General features: G+C 38.6%; 1 protein-coding gene across 3 annotated transcripts in view; it reads right to left on the bottom strand.

Moving 5' to 3' along the window:
- Positions 1-3,727: 3,727 nt before the first annotated feature.
- Positions 3,728-14,961, bottom strand: part of ELAPOR1 (endosome-lysosome associated apoptosis and autophagy regulator 1) — a 29,268-nt gene continuing 18,034 nt past the window's right edge. For all 3 annotated transcript variants that reach the window (XM_070939679.1, XM_070939680.1, XM_070939678.1), the window contains 7 exons: positions 14,085-14,265; positions 12,564-12,660; positions 11,575-11,676; positions 9,786-9,912; positions 7,787-7,965; positions 6,592-6,757; positions 3,728-3,796 (listed from right to left, as the gene is read on the bottom strand). In XM_070939679.1, the coding sequence (XP_070795780.1) occupies positions 3,728-3,796; positions 6,592-6,757; positions 7,787-7,965; positions 9,786-9,912; positions 11,575-11,676; positions 12,564-12,660; positions 14,085-14,265 (921 nt within the window). The remainder of the gene's footprint in view (positions 3,797-6,591; positions 6,758-7,786; positions 7,966-9,785; positions 9,913-11,574; positions 11,677-12,563; positions 12,661-14,084; positions 14,266-14,961) is intronic.

The raw sequence follows: 14,961 nt of genomic DNA on the forward strand, positions 1-14,961 counted from the left end.
AGAGCCTCTCTTTTGAATTGATTAGGGACACAGCACAATTCTGTTACTGTATGTTTTAATACAAGTGATGGTTTTGCTTCTTTTGAATATGGTTTGAATTTAAGTGGTCTCCTTTTTTAGAAAAAGAAAAAGAGGTTGAAACTATAGGCCTTTTCAAGTTGGATAGGAGACGCTTCATTGGGACATATAGGCCCAAATCTTTTTTTATTACAAACTATACTGTATTCTATCTAGCCTAATACCAGCCCTGCCTTTCTTTATGCCTGTGAGCTTCATTTGAAACTAAAAAAGAAATCTTCCTGCCCTGAGCAATAAGAAACTCTCCTAAGTTACCCTCATGACAACTGATAAATTTGTACATAATATCTTACTGTATTACATGAGTGTAACCTTCCTATCCAAGCACTTTTGTACGGAAAAGATCGGAGGTTTTCAAAAGAAAAGACTGCTGCTTTTCTCAGCACTAGAATTTTCCAGAATACTTTGATGTTACACAGTGCTAGAGTGGTACTTTAATTTCTGCAAATGGCAGTACCAAAGGGTAATTTTTCTTTAGTATCTCTTAAAGTCCCAATTTCTCATCCTTCCAATATTAGGTTACCCCCTGGCCTCCTTCCTATGTACATTTTTCAGCAAAATAAGTTGGAACATCTTCTGACATAGACAGTTAGAAAAGAATCAGGAACTTGTTGCCAAATTGATTTGGTAATCCTAGACAAGACTTGCTTTTATCTACTGTTTAAATAACTAAAGTCCAGTTGGGGAAAACCAGTTCAGGTACTATGGCAGCCTTCCATTACAAGACATGTTCTAGTCCAGGGGTCTCAAACTCACAGCCCATGGCCCGGATGCGTACCCACCCGGTTTAGCGAAGGGAAAAAAAGCCCCGATACGTCACGTGACACCACTGTGATGATGCAAGTTTGACACCCCTGTTCTAGTCAGTGTTGTTATGCCGAAAATCACTCTGATTTGCAACTACCCCATAAAATGAATTTGCCCTATCATATGTGTCCCTTGGGTGTTCCAAAATATGGCTGTCATTATAGACATTGTCAAATAACTGGCAAGCCATAATAGAAGCCACATTTAACTTTACATATTGTGAATTGTATAGAATGTCTCAAATTATTGCAACTAGCAACAACTGATTCATTCAGATCTGGTTGTACAGTTTCCTACTGGGTAAGAAAGCACAACTGATAACTATACTCTCACAGCAATTTCTGCCTTTTCATCTCTATCATTTTTAAGAGGCTGTCACAGTCTCAATTTTTTTCAATTACTGTCACAGCAACAGCTATTAGGCCTTTTAACTGCAAAGTATGCTGATCTTTAGTATTATAGTATTTTTCAATTTTATCATGCATTAGTACTTAAAAGCTATTTATAGAGTAAAAGCATTCAGCTTGTCTCGTTTGAAAACAATATTGGTTATCTCTCTTGAACTAGTATAGCTATATCCCAATAAATATAATCCATTTCAAACAATATAATAGTCTTGCTAACTGATTTGGCAAAAATGGATTAAACCAAGTTTTCCCAAAATTGTATCCTTCAAATGTGGTGGAATGCAACTTCCATTACTGTCAGCAGCAGCATCCTGCTATACAGGCTGGGAGTGATAGCGGCTGTGGTTCCAATACATCTAAAAAATATTTGATTGGGAAGGCTTGATTAAACATTTTTTAAAACAAAAATAAAAATGGACAAAAATAAAAATAAAAATCATGTAGTGGCTAGTTACCATTTTTTCAAACGCTCCATTATACGGTATAAGAATGGATTTACTACTTTCAAGATAGTATGTTTAAAGTGGAATGTGGATAGCAATCTATACTAGGGGATACTTTAAGTACATACTTGAAACAGTACTGCATTTCTTTTACAGTGTATTTGGACATTCAAAGGAATCTAAGGGAGATCTTTTAATTGGAGGAAAGCCCTACTGAATTCAGTGGGAATTATTTCTGAGGTAGAGAAGTATACTGTCAGAAAATGAACTTGGTTTTTGTATATTCCTCTGTTTAACTGCAAACAGAACCCTGAAGTTTATTCTAACCTGCCAAAACAAACAAAGCAACAAAATCAGTCAATTTTAACTTGGCAATTGCCAGTTATTAGATGGTGCCTGAATTCCAAAGCCCAAATTGTTAGTCCTTTCCAAGTGTAATGGAGGACTTAATCTCTAGCAAGTTGTTCTGAAAAATTCTGAAAGACAATAATATTAAGATAAAATCACAACAGAACATCTGAACTCAAAATATTAATGTTATTTTGGGCCATTTTCATTGTGTTAACATAAGTCATTTAACAAACACTGAAACTCATATCAGGCAGCCTTGTTTTCAGGTCTCCTGCATTGTTCTTTGTGGTTCTTAAGTATTCATTCAAAGTAATTCATATAGTACTTAGTTTAAGGCAGCTTCTATGATCCGATGACTTCTAGGTATGTCAAACTACAACCCCATTATCACCAGTCAGCCAATATCTTTGAAGCTTGCTAGATTGGAGAAGCTCTTTAAAATTTAGAAGGCACTGAAAACAGCAAGAAAATCAGAAAAGTCTTATGTGACAGGAACTTGTCCTACAGAATAAGCTTTTCTGGGTGGAATCAGGGCAGGAAAATTGCCTGAAATATTAAACAGACTCAATAGTTTCCTACAAACAGTGAGAATGGGTTTAAAATGGACATCTGAATTCGGAGTTGGAAACATGTTTCTAAAAGCTATTAAACTAACCTTGGATGTGATGCAGAACTTTTCAAATATATAATACCCTGATTTTGGTTTGCTATGCTAGAGGTTTTTCTTTATCATTGCAGTCATTGTTATAACATTTACAACTCCCAGAGTTTAGGAATGCGATCTGAAATCCTAATCTGATTGAGTTGCATGATGTGGCAGAAAACCTATTAGGCCATGGAGCTTCACATATGCTACTGTCATGATAGGTGCACCAGCAGCACAAGTCCTTGACCACAATGCATTTTCCTGAAGGGTCATTAGCAAAGCAAATAACTTTTCAAGTCTTGGAAAAAGTTAATGCAGATATTTTTTCCTTGTTTTAAAATAAAAGAACTGAAAATAGAGACAACTACAGAATAGCCAGGTATCCAGACAGGGAAAGATAGGCCTGCTTTGTTAAGGAGTCCTCAACAGTACAGTAAAGTCTTTAGAGAGGCAAATTGTTTGATGTAACTATTGTTATACTAGCTTCCTTAGGAGGGACATTTGTAGCAAGCTACAAAAAGCAGATGGAAAATTTTACAGAAATTTTACAATTCTACACATTATTCTTAACACTAAGACCTTTTGGTGCAATAGGTGTTACTGAGAGAAGCAGTTTGTCTTAGCAGAGTGATATGATTTTAAATCAATTTTACAGTGTATTAGCTATTAAAGAGAAAATGTGTATAATGTCATTAGCTTTACTGCGGAAAACAACTTTTTGTGGGATTTTTTTTCCTTTATCACAAGAGAGGGCACAATGTATGCAATAAACATACAAATATACATCTACACATAATTTTAAAACCACAATTATATTTGGCACAGTTTGTTTTTGGAGGAATGTTAAAATGTTTGACTTAAAAAAGTACAGTAAGAAGCTGAAGTTAAAAGATATTCCAATAAGGCCACATGGCAAGTTCATCAAAGTGCCAGTATTAATCAAGGAGAACTCCCAAAGCATCCTCCACGAAAGGTATGGGAGAGGCAAACGACTTCTAAAGATCCATGTCGGTGGTGCCAGAGGAGGTCTTCAAGGGCACAGAATCAAAACCATCAGATGTTCTCTAAAGATAATACAAAAAGGAGATGTGAATAAAACTAGAATACATGAAGATTTTGTATACTTTGTCATTCAGAGTCCTATTTTTATAGGAATCAGGTCAAATCCTTTATTTAGTGACCTGGAAAGGGCAAACAATGCAATCCTGCTCCTTATATTCACAGAACATGAGAATGGCTCCCATAAGAACTTATGGTGAAACAAGTGTTTCCAGTGTATAGGAACTGTACACCTGTTTCAGATGTACAGGGACTATATCTTCCAGAGTTCCCAGGCAGCATACCAAAGCTCAAGCAAGCTGGGAATTCAATAAATGCAATTTCAACTCATTAGTAGTGAGTCTAATATTTCTCTACCAGTTGCCTCCATGTTCTTCTGAACATATTCCAACATGGGAGGAACATTTAATAGCAACTGAAGACTCTCTGATTCTTACCAGAAACTTGCTTTTGATGTTTCTTCCCCAGATGTCCGCACATGATTTTGCTTCTACTGGGAGGTATCAGTGCACTGGGGGCCAAAGAAGGGTCCATTTGAGGATACTTGCAGTTAAGATACAGTTTAGCTGCTTGTGAATAGCACTGGATACTTCTCACAATCCCTTTTCTTGAGAGTGACATTTTTTTAAAAAAATATTTACAAATATTGAAAACGAAGCTGTTGTCAGCCCCAGATTTTGGTATGTTTTGTTTTTTAAATACTCAGTTTTTAGTTCCTAGTTCTGCTGTTTTAAATGATCCCTATTGCATTTTTTAAATAAAAAATAAAGGAGTAAGCAACTGCTTTAAATATAAAAAGCAATAGGAGCTAATTAAGAATCAGTTTAGAACGGCTGAAGAGAGAAATGAATGAGAAACACATAAGCAAGGGACTGTTTAACAGAAGTTGCTTTTGAAAGAAAAAAGGTATTTGCAGACTGAGGGCTTCAATTCTAGGTGGTGTTGTGAATGCAGAATGATAATATTTCTGAATAACCAAGATTTAGATATGGCCCATGAATAAGAATGGAGAACTCTACACTTGGATTGCAGAGGAACAATCCTCAGCAGTGCTAAAGGTCCCTTGTGTGGAAGCAAACTCTGATGGATCTCAGTGCATTCAAATGAAGCACCTGGAATGGGAAGAATGTAAGAGCTTCTAAATATCTTTGCACACAGATAGGACCAACTCTTTGCCAAGCCCCCCTTTACTATTCATCTCACTAGGGGCTTTACACCCACAGTTATGTGTACCATGAAATAACCATGAATAGAGTCATTACTTCAGAATGGATGAGAAGAAAAATTGAGGTGAGGAGCAGTCAACATTTGCCTGTGCACACAAATGGCTTACTAAATACTTAAGTGCATATTTTTGCTGAATCATCATTGGGGGCAAACCCAAAATACTCAAGTTTCCCTCTAGTCTCAAGAATTGGGGAGGAGGATTTTTCATCTGCAGAATTAAATTCTCATGTCTTTATTGCATTCATGGAATTTAAGCATCTAGAGCCAGGTTCCATGCTCTGCTTTGGTTGTCCAGCTTCACAGAAAGTTAGTGTAGAGCCCGGGCTCTAATTCCCAAATGAGGTATCTGAGCAAAAGACCAGCTGGTAACATAAAATACTCATTGGTCTTATTCTGAAGAATGTTTAACAAGCAGTCACTTCTTCCAGAGATAGGCCAGGGTTCCACATCTTTTTCTGGGTTAGATATACAATCCTGTACCTGCAATATGAATTTGAAGTCTCCTGTGCAGCCTTCCCTATCATGCCCCTTCCATCTACACTGCATTAAAAGTCCAATAATTCCAGTTAACAGTCATGCTTATTGGGAGTTATTGAAGGTTGTAGTTCAACATTTTTTGAGCGTAAGTTTGAAAAGGTTATACTGCTAAATGTTTTCAAGTACACTATTTCCTCAAATCTCTAAGAACAGAGAGTCTGTGATTTTAGGCACAGTCTAGCCTTCCTCACAATACAGGCCTTCTATGTCCCAGCCAAAGACCACAGACCGTGCTGTCAAGCTGTCTAGTAATATTTGATTGTGGCACACCCTCCATCTGCTGGCATGTTTTTACATGTATCTACATTTGACTCCATCTACCTGGAAGAGTCTTCCTCTTAGTTTATTGAGAACAGCCCTACACACAGAGTCCTGCCATGCCTGACTGTACCTAAGAGAAGCCTATAGGAAAACAAATAGCCACATTAGAAAATAAGCATTAAACGACAATGCACCATTAATTAGAATGTAAGTTAGAACAACAGGAAACATAGCAGTAAATGTGGAGAGGCTTTGAGATTTTATGGTACACACAGATTTATCCCAGAATAATAGGGATGCCAGTGCAGTATTTTGCCAGATCGACAGTATATGAGTTATTATTGGTGATGATCTGTTGCATCTTAGAAAATTTAATGTATTTATTATTGGGATGGATGGGGAAAGGTCCTTTTAACTTTTGCTACTCATTTCTGCCAGAAATACTAGCAGGGGAGAGAAGAAACACTCAGAACAATTCTATTGGCTTGACTCATGAGGCTTGTACAGTATGCAGCCTATAGTAGCCAAGATCATTAATTACAAACAGCCACAAGTTTTTTTTTTTTTTTAAATAGCTTCTACAATGCACATCCTGGGAATACATTAGCTGAATTTAGAAAATGGTAACTCAGAGTGGACTCAAAAGTTAAATATGACAGATGAAACATCTGTCAAGGTTAGATGAACACGGGAACTAAATCAAAGGTCTGAACTTTCACTCTGGACACTTATAAAAGCTATTTTCCCACCCCTTCCCCTTTCCCTCCCAGCTTACTTTAGAAGTGAATGCCTTTATTTTTCCAAAGAAAGAATTCTTGCTTGTGAATAACAGGTCGTCCTCTACGTCTTCCCCCTCCATGATGGCACAACTGTCAGCTGCAGGCAGTTCACTGTCCTTGGCACTAGCATTCATAACCAGCTTTGAGTATTTATACTCTAACCTAAAAAGATATAGACATGTGAGAATCAGATGGAAGGATTATATTTGTAAAGCAGACTTTGGATTCTTTTGCATCCTTGAGTTATTCTGTCAATGTCTTTTACATTTCTCTTTTTTAATATGTTTTCTTTTTAAACTAGACTAATCTAGCCTTCCTTAAACCAGGTGATTCTTCTAATGTCTGAACTTTAACTCCCAGAATTCTCAGCAATGGCTAAGTTAGATGAAGGCCACACATCTGCAAAGCACTAAGACTGGAAAAGACAATGCTGGCTTCTCTATTTCAAAGCAACACAAGCATCAATTGTTATTACAGATACTAAACAGGGACTTTACTATAATATAAAGTCATCTCTCTCACACACACTTTCTTTTTTGAGAAACCAAGGAATATTTATTTGTTACAAATTTTCTAGGTTGCTTCAAATAAATAACTAAACAATTTATAGCCTAATATAATTCATATAATTCATTATATTAAATATAAGTGTGTAATGGCTGAAATTAAAAAAAAAAGCAAATAGAAAATAAAAAACACGCATGTAACTTTACATACTTTTACATGGCTATTATGCAAAATATTAGCACTTGAAAACTGACTTGCAGCTTTTGTTATTGCCTGCTGTGTTGTTCAAAATTGTTTTAAAAAGTTAACTAGGATGGGAGCTTTGTATAAACTACCATAATATAGAAAACCTCACATTTGAGAGACTAGGTTCAATGGATTTCATATAAAATGAACATTTTTTTTTCATGGCAAAGTACAATTCATTATTAAATCTGAATGTTAATTACATCTGTAAATGATGTCCACATATCTATTTCCACCAGTTTATATCATTTGCATACTCTATGCAAATAATATAAAGACACCATTTCATAAATATGTCATTACAAAAATGAGGGAAATTAATAAAAGACATCATTTACTGTTTTAATGAAATTTCAGTTTGCTGACCCAAAGAGTCTATTAAACTGAAGATTTCTGGCCACAGTCAGAATTGATGACAAGTGGAGTGAAACAACTTACTTTTGATTTTTCTTCCAGAAGTAGCAAGTCATGACGGTCAGCAGGACAGCAGTACAAGTCCCAGCTGAGATCCCCACCTTAAGCCAGAAGTCCATGGACTTGCAGATGCTGACTTTTTCTTCTGGAAGCAGGACGCCTCCAGCGCATAGCTTTGGCTTCCGCCATACATAGGTGGTTCGCTATAGTGAGGAAAGCATAGTCTGTCACAGTTTCAGTCTGATAAACAGTAACACAGTCAAGATCAACAGTGACAGCTGCACCACTTTTGCACGCTACAGGGATCTCAAAGGACACAAGCATGTTTAGGAACAAATATCAGAGTTTTATTACTGAAATGGTTGCTGAAATAGAATATCACAAGCCTTCCCTACCTGGCAGCATCCAGGTGTGCCAGAACATTTTCCCCATTGTCCTAAGGCATGTTTCAGTCCAGCACTAGCTACCCCAGGTGGTTTATAATTTGAACTCCTATGCATTTCTGTGAAATTCACTTGCCCTCTAAGTAAACATAGTTTGGATTTCCAACAGATTTTTTTTCCTTTCCTTTTTCAATTTGGGATCTCTACTTGTTTTTACATGCATGTTTACTGAATGATTAGCAGAGCACAATAATCAATTAATTGCATATTTAAACATTGTATAGTGAGGAAAGCAGATGTGTCATAGCTTCAGTCTGATAAGCAGTTATTATTTATGAAACAAAAGTAAAAGTATGAATAACTATTTGGTGCCAAACATAGTTTAGAACACCTGGACCTAAACAACGCAGAAAATTTCATGGTATTAGCAGAAAGTTCCTATCTTGGGGGGGGGGGGAGGAGAGATTAATTCAAATGTAGTAAAGGAAAAATTTTCCCTATCCTGTCATGTCTGACTCTAGGGCAGTGATGGCTACCCTTTTTGCCATCGCGTGCCAAAAGTGGGGGGAGCGCGGGGGGGTTGTCTGCACATGTGCCCACACCCATAATTCAATGCCGCCCATGCATGTGCATGTGATCCCACACACACACACGCAGCTCCCCCCGCTTTTGGCATGTGATGGCCCGATGGGCCCGGTAAACCCATTTTTCGCTCTTCCCAAGCTCCAGAGCCTTTCTAGGAGCCTGGGGAGGGCGAAAATGGCCTTTCTCAACCCCCCCACCAGAGGCCCTCCAGAGGCCAGAAATGGCCTGTTTGCCAACTTCCAATGGGCCTGGAAGGCCCGAAAATCAGCTGGCAGAGCTGAGCTCGTGTGCCCACTGATACGGATCCACGTGCCACCTGTGGTGTGCGTGCCATAGGTTCGCCATCACGGCTCTAGGGCATGGTGCTCATGTCTGATAACATTTATTTATACAATTTATTGGCCGCCCATCTTGCCTCAGGGTAACACTTTGGTAACTCTATTACTAAATCAGATAGAGATATATCTTCCAGTGTTATATTTTTATGTTTTTTGGCTATCCCTCATGTGGAAAGGATCTACAATTCGTGATGTCTTCATAAATTTGGAATATTAGGAGTTTAATAATTAATAATTAATATGTAGCTTTTGCTCTCAAGTCATACTGACAACCCTATGAGTTTCATCCCCAAATGTAGCAATAGTAGCACAAGTGCAGAAACCTGAATATTCCTTTAACTTTTTAATTCTATAGGTTAGCCATCTTCCCGGCTTGTTAGCATTTTCAAAATTTTCAAAAACAGGAAATTAAAAGATACACAGACAAGAAAGAAAAGGTTTGAGAATTTAAAAAAAAATCAAAAAAGAAAAAAGAGGTGCAAAAAGAAAAGAAAAAAAAGTAAATAAAATAGAAAAAAAGATTTTTGACTTTCTTGGGTGCTGATATTGAGACATTATTTATCTATCTATCCATCTATCTATCCATATACATATATATCGAGATTATTAGCCAGGTTCTTCCTACGTAAACCAAGATTTTTATGCAGCCCTAGTTCAGTGAAATCACAATCCCCTAGTTTCTAGGCTTTTTTTTCTGCCCTTGTAGTTTTAATCTACCTGTATCCCTCCAACGCAGGCACTGATAATGGCATGGTAATCTTCTGCAGAACAGAGAGGACAGGCTTCAACCGACTCCCACAGGAAATGGAAAGTGCATCCATCACAGGTTCCATCAGGACACTTGCTATTTTGAAATTTTAAGAAACATCTTAAACAGAACCAAATAAAGACATACTTGTGCAGGGAGATCAACAGATCAAGCCCTAGCTGTTGAAGGTTTCAGCAAAGATAATTTTCCAGCAGGTATCCCTTAAACTAGCACCCTTCAACCTAATGCTGCCCAGAAATGTTGGGAATTCTGGAAGTTGCAGCTCCTTTCAGTCAGATTAAGGAAGTTTCCCTTAACCAATGATCAACATCATACCTCATGTATAGGTTATGTAAGAGTTGCTGAATTACAAAGCAGTTTAATCTGACCATTCTGATATATTTTATTGTCAAGGCATTTGTAAAAGCTCTTTTAAAAAATATAGCTACTGTGAAGTATATAGCATACCTTCTAGAAATAGTGTTGGAAATAGTTTGAGATGTGAATAATGTGAATAAACAAACTTGATCCAAGAATGTATACTGCCAAACTAGATAGGCAACTTCAACTTCAGAAACAGGAAACACTTCTGTCTGAGATCCTGGAGAGCTGCTAGCACTCAATGTTGACAGTATGAAGTTACACTAATGAACCAATGGTCTGATTCTTTCACAAGGCTATACAGGTACTCCTCAGTTTACAACAGTTCACTTAGTGACCCTTTGAAGTTACAATGGCACTTTAAAAAGTGACTTATGACCAGGGGTGGGTTCTAAATTGTTTTACTACCGGTTCTGTGGGCGTGGCTTATTTTGTGGGTGTGGCTTGGAGGTCATGTGACTAGGTGGGCGTGGCTAGCTGGTCAGAGTCATTTCTGGAAGGTCCTCGCATGTACGACCAGTCCTCGACCCGACTCATTTGTTTGCTTTTAACACTGATCAGCTGTAGGATGGCCCTTTGAAGCCCCGCGGCAAGAGTTTAAACAGTTTTTTTCCCTCTAGTCATCAGCTGAGAGTCAGGAGGCAGCAATAGATTGGGGGTGGGACCAAATAAAAGTTAAGAATAACGTAGGGGTTGGGTGGGTGGGAGGGCGGGGGGGAAGAGAACCGGTTCGGTGATGTCATATCGTCACCGCTACTGGCTTGGCCGAACCGGACCGAACCAGGAGGAACCCACCACTGCTTATGACAATTTTTCACACTTATCACCACTGCACATCCCCATGGTCACGTGATTTATATTCGGATGCTTGACAACTGACTCACATTTATGATGGTTGCAACATCCCTGTGTCATATGATCACCTTTTGCCACCTTCTGACAAGCAAAGGCAATGGGGAAACCAGATTCACTTAACAACTGTGTTAGTAATTTAACAGCTGCAGTGATTCATTTAACAAATGTGGCAAGAAAAGTCATAAAATGGGACAAAACTCATTTAACAAATTTCCACTTAGCAACATAAATTTTGGGCTCAATTGTGGTTGTAAGTTGAGAACTACCTGTAGTCTGCTGATAACTATAGAAATTCCCTCAGTAGAATAATACTTTTTGAGGCTCATTCTCAAGGAATAAATTCAGAAGCTAGCTGAGCACTGTAATATTAAGAAATCCCACACTGCCAAGCAATCTTTTAAGAACAGGGAGGTTCCTTAAATTTTACAAAAGCATGTGCACTTGGCACTTCAGACAGTATTTTATCTGCCTGAAGCAGAGGAAGGAGAGAAAAAAAATAACAACTCAATATCTTGACATTACCTTGGTAAAGAGAGAGCTCCAAACTCAAATTTTAGGGGGTCACATCTCAGCCTAATGGTAGTTACTCTTCCATCATGGCATGTCTGGGTCACATCATTGGATCTGCAGTTCAGAAAAGTCATTATTTTAAGAAAAACTAAACCAGGGTTTGCCAAAATGGTCAATATTGACCTCTGCCCAGTGGTGAAATCCAATTTTTTTTACTATCGGTTCTATGGGCGTGGCTTGGTCGGCGTGGTGTGGCTTGGTGAGCATGGCAGAGGAAGGATACTGCAAAATCTCCATTCCCACCCCACTCCATGGGAAGGATACTGCAAAATCCCCATTCCCACCCCGCTCCAGGGGAAGGATACTGCAAAATCTCCATTCCCACCCCACTCCAGGGGAAGGATACTGCAAAATCCCCATTCCCTCCCCAGTCCAGAGGAAGGATACTGTAAAATCTCCATTCCCTCCCCCCTCTGGGGCCAGCCAGAGGTAGTATTTGCTGGTTCTCCAAACTACTCAAACTTTCCACTACTGGTTCTCTGAACTGCTCAAAATTTCCACTACCGGTTCTCCAGAAACTGTCAGAACCTGCTGGATTTCACCCCTGCCTCTGCCCCAATATCCAAGGGGTCAATGATCAGCTTTTCCTCCTCCTTGACCCCCTCCCTCTCCTCCTCTGCCCCAAACAGAATGAGCATGGCTTATACAACTGTACAAACTTTAGGTCCATGTGCATAGTTTGGGGCAGTCAGTGCCCTCTCATTGTTAATAAAAATGCACTAGAGCAACAAACACTAGAGCAACAACAGCATTTTCTGCTATATTATTTCTAACTATGTTCTGGTTTGGAAAGTAAGATTTCACAAGCTATAAATTTTCCAAACTTTTCCAAAATCCTGAAATATTGCCAGGAAATTTTTGTCAGATATATACCATTTTTTCACAAAACAAGTTGGGGTTAAAACTTTACCATACCCTTGTTTGGTAGTTCTTTAGCTTACCTATAAAAGAATATGACATCAGGTAAGTCCCCATTTTTAGCAGGAAAATAATCAGCATGAGAAGTTATGTTGTCCAGAGTAGATTTTGTTGTTACTCCTAGAGATTAAATCCCAATCAATAAGAATACCACCACATAGGAAAGATAGATTTTAGGGATAAATCTAATTTTTTCCCCAAAATATATTAAGTTAAAGATTTTCTGCATCAGAAGGTAAATCCCATGTTGTATTAATTACTGTGTTTGATAAATACATTTGTTTTGTCCATAGTTGTTTTCAGGAATTGAAACTGGAACTAGAGCATCTAGCAAGCCTTGATTTATTTTGCACAGTATATCACATAGCTAATAGTATGTCATTTTTTTTTTGGCTATTTATTTGCCAGTTCCAAGATTTGTAGTGTATTTCACCTTTACACTAGTCTAAAAAAGAAAGAAGTGTTGGGGTGTGTGTGTGTGTGTGTGTAAAGCATGATGAGTGGTATGAACCATAACCTTGTTTTTCTAAGAATGAGAAGAACTAAAGTGAAAAAGGGCCAAGAGGTACAGGCACAGGGGACAAGTGTGGAAATGGCTCTACTATGAGTGTGTATGTGGTCAAAATATTATGGGTCCCATCCAGGAGTGGGTTCTAAATTTTTTTACTACCGGTTCTGTGGGCGTGGCTTATTTTGTGGGCATGGCTTGATGGTCATGTGTCAATTCTTTAAGATTTAGCAGAGGTACTGGTCTACCAGGCCTTTAAGTGCTTGCAGAGCTGTACCGGTCTACTCATTTATTTTTGCAGGCACTGGTCTACTTATTTGTTTTTGGAGGCACCAGTCTACCACCACACTGCCTTTTAACACTGATCAGCTGTAGGGCAGCCCTTTGAAGCCCTGCAGCAAGAATTTAAACAGGTTTTTTCCTTTTAGCCGATGGGCTGGGACTCAGGAGGCAGCAATAGATTGGGGGTGGGACCAAATAAAAGGTAAGAATAATGCGGGGTGGGAGGACGGGGGGGCAGAACCGGTTCGGTGATGTCATATCATCACTGCTACCGGCTCGGCGGAACCGGGCAGAACCCACCACTGGTCCCATCCCCCCCTGTCCCCCATCTCTGAATTGGGAGGCGGTTTCCTTTGTTATTAAAAAAAAACCATTAAACCATTAATAGTCAGAGACTGTGACACAATTTTAACTTAAGGTATTTGGAGAGAAGACTGGGCAGTGGTAAAAAGGGAATTGGTGAGCCTCAAGAAACTGTGGAGGAAGATTTCTGCGAATTGCAGAGAGGTGATGGAAAACAGAACAGAGAATGGACACCTGGTGCTTTTTTTAAAGAGAAAAAGGATCCCCCTGCTTAATATTTTCTATAGAATGGTTTTGTTCTTCTGTGTCAGTGATTAAAAAGTGATTCTTCCAATACTGGGTCCAGATTTGGCTCAGTATTATTAAAGATCACCTGTATGGCACTTCCACCTGGCAACTGCTTTTGACTTCTGTTCAGTAAAGAGGCTAATTTTTTTTCAATGGCTCTCACCCACAAAGGTATCTGCCAGGCTCACAGGCTGAGAAGAGACCATGGTTTTGTAACCCATCACTTCGGAAGGAATCATGACGGACTGGCATACATAGGATGAAGTTGACTTGGAGAACTCAGTGTCTTTGTCCAAAAGATGAATATCTGTGACATTATCTATGCAGAGAGCAGACTTCTTTCCCTTCAAGAAAATACAAAATGGAAGACTTGATAGCAACCCTGTCTCTCATTGCTATTAAAAAGTTAGATGCTCTTTTTGAAATATTGTACAGGTAGCCCTCAAGATACCACCATTTGTTTAGTGACCGTTTGTAATTACAACAGCACTGAAAAAAGTGGCTTATGACTTTTATGATTTTCAACCATTGCAGCATTCCCATAGTCATGTGATAAAAATTCAAGTGTGTGGCAAGTGGCATGTATTTATGACAGCTACAATGTCCTCAGGTCATGTCATCAACTTTTGCAATCTTCTGACGAGCAAAGTCATCGGGAAAACAAGATTCAATTAACAACCACAATACTCTTAACAATTGCAGTGATTCATTTAACAACTGTGGGAAGAAAGGTTGTAAAATGGGGCAAAACTCACTTAACTGTCTTGCTTAATGATGGAAATTTTGGGCTCAATTGTGGTTGCAAGTTGAGGACTACCTGTAATCATAAAAAATATATGGGCATTGTGCTGCAGAATTGGGGTTCAAAAGATGTACAGGGACAAACATATTTCTCTGTCCAAGAATGTGTGACTCTTCCTGCATTAAATAGGGTCAGGAGGGTCAGGTTTGCATTTGCTTAAATGCAATAAAAATTAATAGTTTTCAAAAAAGATCTGTCTTCCAACTTGGGCGCTATCTAACATTGGGCATTGGGCGCT

The sequence above is a fragment of the Pituophis catenifer genome, unplaced genomic scaffold (assembly GCF_029215685.1).
Source record: "Pituophis catenifer annectens isolate HBS135680 unplaced genomic scaffold, rPitCat1.0.hap2 SCAF_3, whole genome shotgun sequence".
NCBI classification, from domain to species: Eukaryota; Metazoa; Chordata; class Lepidosauria; order Squamata; family Colubridae; genus Pituophis; species Pituophis catenifer.